At 34.8% G+C, this 4474-nt stretch overlaps 1 protein-coding gene across 1 annotated transcript; it reads left to right on the top strand.

Annotated features, from left to right (window-relative positions):
• The first annotated feature begins 1577 nt into the window (after positions 1 to 1577).
• On the top strand, positions 1578 to 4260 carry LOC107788304 (blue copper protein). Its single transcript, XM_016609978.2, has 3 exons — positions 1578 to 1851; positions 2629 to 3114; positions 3707 to 4260. Exons 1-3 carry the CDS (start codon positions 1671 to 1673, stop codon positions 4093 to 4095), a joined length of 1056 nt encoding a protein of 351 aa, XP_016465464.1. The 5' UTR covers positions 1578 to 1670; the 3' UTR covers positions 4096 to 4260.
• Positions 4261 to 4474: the final 214 nt, after the last annotated feature.

Genomic DNA, 4474 nt, shown 5'->3' with positions numbered 1-4474 from the left:
ATAACAAAAAATGGCCAATATTTTTAAGTTTTACCCTATTTAGCCCATATTGTACATATTTTGAAAACATTAGCAAATTCAAAATCTGTATTCTTACAACCATTGTTTTTAAAAACTATGGAGTTAAATCTCACAACCATTGCTTTCACTCTATCTTCTTCTTACATCTTATACATATGTTTCAAGGGGCCGTGTATTTTCAGTTTCTCCCCCTGTTTGTAATATTAGAAAACTGAAGAGTAGAAGTCCACCATTGAAGGTCATTCAAAGTTTTGCTTTCAAAAATAGGATTTTTTGAGTTTATTAGTTATTTGGATTGGGTGTTGTTCAATTGATTAAAAATATTTAAAAAAGTTCAAAATTTAAATTTGAATTGATTTGAATTAGATGGAAGCCAGATTTGGCGTCGAAAAGTCCAAAGGGGGTGGGTGAGCTCCACTGCGTAACGCGGCACGGCGGCAGCCATTTCCACTCCATTTCCAGAACACACGACTTTTCCACTGCCCCACCCACTGCCCATTTCACATCTAAAGGGTCAACATCTTGACCTAAAAAACTTTACAATATCACCTACGTTTCACGTGTCATCTATCAATTAGCTAAAAGATAGTCAAATTCAAATGTCAAGAAATTACTTTGATCGAAATAGAAATTGTAATTCTAGTCTTAAGACTTTACAATACTTACATGTAAGGTCATTCATAATTCAATAAAAACTAAAATCGAACTAAATCGATCGATAAATATGCTTATTTTAACTGTAAAATTACAATTCTAGTCGATATCATTCCGATTTTTTATTATATATAATCGCATTATGATGTATTTACTTTTACCTCCCGTGACAAATCTAGTATATAATAATCAACAAGTTCAGCTAAATTCAATATTTTCAACACATGAAATATTAGTAACATTCCAAAAATATTAAATATGAGTTCATAATTTTAAGGTTATTCAGTTAAACCTCTCCATAACAATAATGTTTGTTTCGATATTTTTTGGTTGCTATAGTGAACTGTTATTATAGAGGATATATACAGTCAGCCATCTCTACAACATCCTTATATAATAGTCATTCACTATAAAAGTCGAGTTATTCTCAGAACCGAATATTATATTATGTTATAATATATATTCTCTATAACAACATTTCACTATAGCAACCAAAAAATTTCGGAACAAACGAGGCTGTTTTGGAGAGACTTAACTTTACTATAACATAATATAAAGATCCGTTCCGAGAAGAACTTGGTTTTATAGTTAATTACTGTTATATAGAGATATTGTTATTAATATATTTGACATCAACAGTAATAACGTAAAAATTTGCACCACCAAATTTAAATTTTGAATTTGTCTGAACTTCAAACTAATATAAGTCGCGGGTTGCACGAGTTTTCTATATTTATTCCCCTCATTAATCTAATCTATTTCATTCCAATTTGGAACAAGTCATCCAAATCCAAAAGGAAAAGGAAAGAAAAATAAATAAATTTAAAAAATAAAAAGAAGGAAAGAACAACAACCTCTCTCCTATGTTATACTTCTATAAATAGAAACCTCATTGCCACCCCAATACCTCAACTCAACCTCTTTCCTTTTCTCTTTTCAAAAAACATACAAAGCTAACAGGGGCGACTTCGACTTGAAGAACATACAGTGCAAAAATGGCCAGAAAGTTGATTTTGGTTACTTTTGCAATATTTGCAACTGCTTTATTACATGTTTCAATGGCACAACAGACTCATATAGTTGGTGATGCTTTGGCTTGGAGCGTTCCTAACGGTGGCGCCGCCGCGTATACCACCTGGGCTTCCCGGAAAACCTTCGCCGTCGGCGACATTCTTGGTTAGTAATTAAATTATTACAACTAATTAGTCCTTTCTTTGCTCTAGATTAATCTTTCTTCCACTAATGTTACTTTTTTGTTAATTATGTTTAGTTTAGTCTAACAAAGTGGTAATGGGTAATACACTTTTTGCTTTTTTATTACCTTAGATTCCTTCCCACTTGTATTGCTTTTTGGTCAATTATTTTCTCCCCTCGTGTCCTTATCTAGTGGCAAATACGTACAAAATCATGACACGCTACATTACATTCGACTTTTACATTTATAGTTAAATAATTTTATAAGAACATGTAGATGACACCAAGATTTAATTATTTGCTAGAAAAGAATAATATGTAAAGTAATACTACTTAGTATTCACCGCCTATGATAAAAACTAAGTAGTGGAGGCGAATTTTGTCGGTGAATTAAGAATGAGTTTGCTTGCTATTTCTGTTTCTTTTAATTTTTACTTGTCCACTCTACCCTAGACCTCATCCAGAACGAGTCCAATGTTATTATATGTATGCATTAGAAATGTGTTTTTCCCTTATTCTGAATATGTTAGTCGAAAATCATAAAATCCGCTCTAAATTCACCTCCATGTCTAAGTGACCTTTGATCATCATGGATTCTCAACAATTGCAATGATCTATCCCATTAGGATGAAATTTTAAAGATTATTCTGACATATCGGCCAAGGCTATAAACTCGTTAATACATAAGACTTTCAAACTCGTTACTTTTCGTCGTTTTAAATAATAACTTTATTTGGAATCATCTTTTTCTTTATGCAGTTTTTAACTTTACAACCGGATTGCATAGTGTGGCTGAGGTGTCAAAGGCAAATTTTGATTCATGCAATACCGCAAACCCAATTTCTATATCCACTAATGGGCCAACAAATATTACATTGAGATCTGCTGGATCACATTACTACCTTTGCACCTTGCCAAGCCATTGTACATTGGGCCAGAAATTGGCTATCAATGTCTCCGGCTCCGGCTCCGGCTCCGGCTCCACCTCTCCGGCTCCTCAGCCAGCTGCCGCCAGACCCGTCACTCCTCCCACTGCTGCTCCAGTGACCGCTCCTTCAGCGAGCCCATCAACAGCTCCCGCCCCATCGGTTGCAGCCACCCCGGCATCGGCACCTGCACCATCAGTTGCAGCCCAAACTTTTACTGTTGGAGGCAACATGGGGTGGAATGTTCCTACTACTGGTGGCCCAAATGCTTATCAAACTTGGGCTAATGGCAAATCCTTCAAAGTTGGAGATACTCTTGGTAAGCACTAAAACTTCACTCTACTCTTTTACAATTTTTATCAGGTTATCAATTAATATGTATCTTAATATTTAGCTATAATTACCTTGATCATACTTACCATCGTACATTAAAACCTACCAACCTTTGAGGGGCCAATAATGCTTATAATTCAAATAGGAGTAATATTTTGTATCACACTTCATCTTGAAATAGTCTCATTTCTATGAAAAGTATAGGGTGTAACTAACTTATACACTGTATTTACCTTATATAAATATACTTCGAAATAATTACAATTTGTAGCTACAATTGTATTTTGTAGCAAAATCTCAATGGTAAATACATGTATTGAGTCACATACAATGATACAGTAACTGTATATATCGTTGTATTTCAATATATTGTATGTATTGATACAATCATTTAGAGCGAATTAAATACACGTAATACAAGCTGGTAACAATTGAACAGTAGCTACATTTGATAATTTAGCAAATTATAATTACTTATGGTAATTAAGCTCTAAACTGTATTGCTTTATGGAAATACCTAGTGCTATATTATGGTTGTTGATCTAACATTTTAACCTTTCTTATATTTTTCAATGTAGTTTTCAATTTTGTCAACGGGAGACACAATGTTGCAGTGGTTAGTAAGGCAGCTTATGACTCATGCAACACAACTTCTCCTATCAACACAATTAGCACTGGTCCTGCTACGATCACACTCACAAATTCTGGTGAAAATTACTACATGTGCACTTTCCCTAGCCACTGCTCATTAGGTCAAAAGCTAGCCATCAACGTCACCGGCACCAGCGCCGCCGCCCCCACGCCTTCTATCGCCGCTACACCATCTGGCACCACCGTCCCATCCGTCCCCTCGAGCGATTCTCCGGTCACTTCACCACCATCACCAAGTGCGTCAGCTCCATCTTTGGTCCTTGCAGCTTTGCCAGTCACTTTCTTGTCACTTGCCTTTGCTAGATTGTTGAATTAAGTAGTATAGTATTGATTTTATGAAATTCTTTTACTTGTTTTTTTTTCTTTTTTTGTTATCTTTATATATGGATCTGACATTTTTGTTGTACCAATAAAGCTGAATTTTTGGATTCCAGCTAAAAAAAATTTCTTGTTGATTTTAATGTAATGAAATTTCAATCTTCCTGCCTTCTTAATTTGAAAACGTGTGACAACGTAATTTGTATGCTCGTGTGTCATGCATGACAATACATTAGGCTCTCGTAATAGATTTTGACCACTTTTTTTTCAAAAAGAATTTAAAAATATTGTTTACAACAATAACAATCCAGTATAATCACACTAGTGGTGTCTTGGGAGGGTAGCGTGTATGCAGACCTTACCCCTACCATGGGGTA

Source organism: Nicotiana tabacum, chromosome 18 (genome assembly GCF_000715075.1).
Source record: "Nicotiana tabacum cultivar K326 chromosome 18, ASM71507v2, whole genome shotgun sequence".
NCBI classification, from domain to species: Eukaryota; Viridiplantae; Streptophyta; class Magnoliopsida; order Solanales; family Solanaceae; genus Nicotiana; species Nicotiana tabacum.
The sequence above is the reverse complement of the archived record's forward strand: the minus strand, read 5'-3'. Positions and strand labels throughout refer to the sequence as shown.

Excerpts from the sequence above, each read along its gene's own strand:
- LOC107788304 (XM_016609978.2), top strand. The coding sequence starts at position 1,671 with ATGGCCAGAAAGTTGATTTTGGTTACTTTTGCAATATTTGCAACTGCT. Across the intron at positions 1,852-2,628 it reads CGCCGTCGGCGACATTCTTG|TTTTTAACTTTACAACCGGA; the intron begins GTTAGTAATTAA and ends TTCTTTATGCAG. Across the intron at positions 3,115-3,706 it reads CAAAGTTGGAGATACTCTTG|TTTTCAATTTTGTCAACGGG; the intron begins GTAAGCACTAAA and ends TTTTCAATGTAG.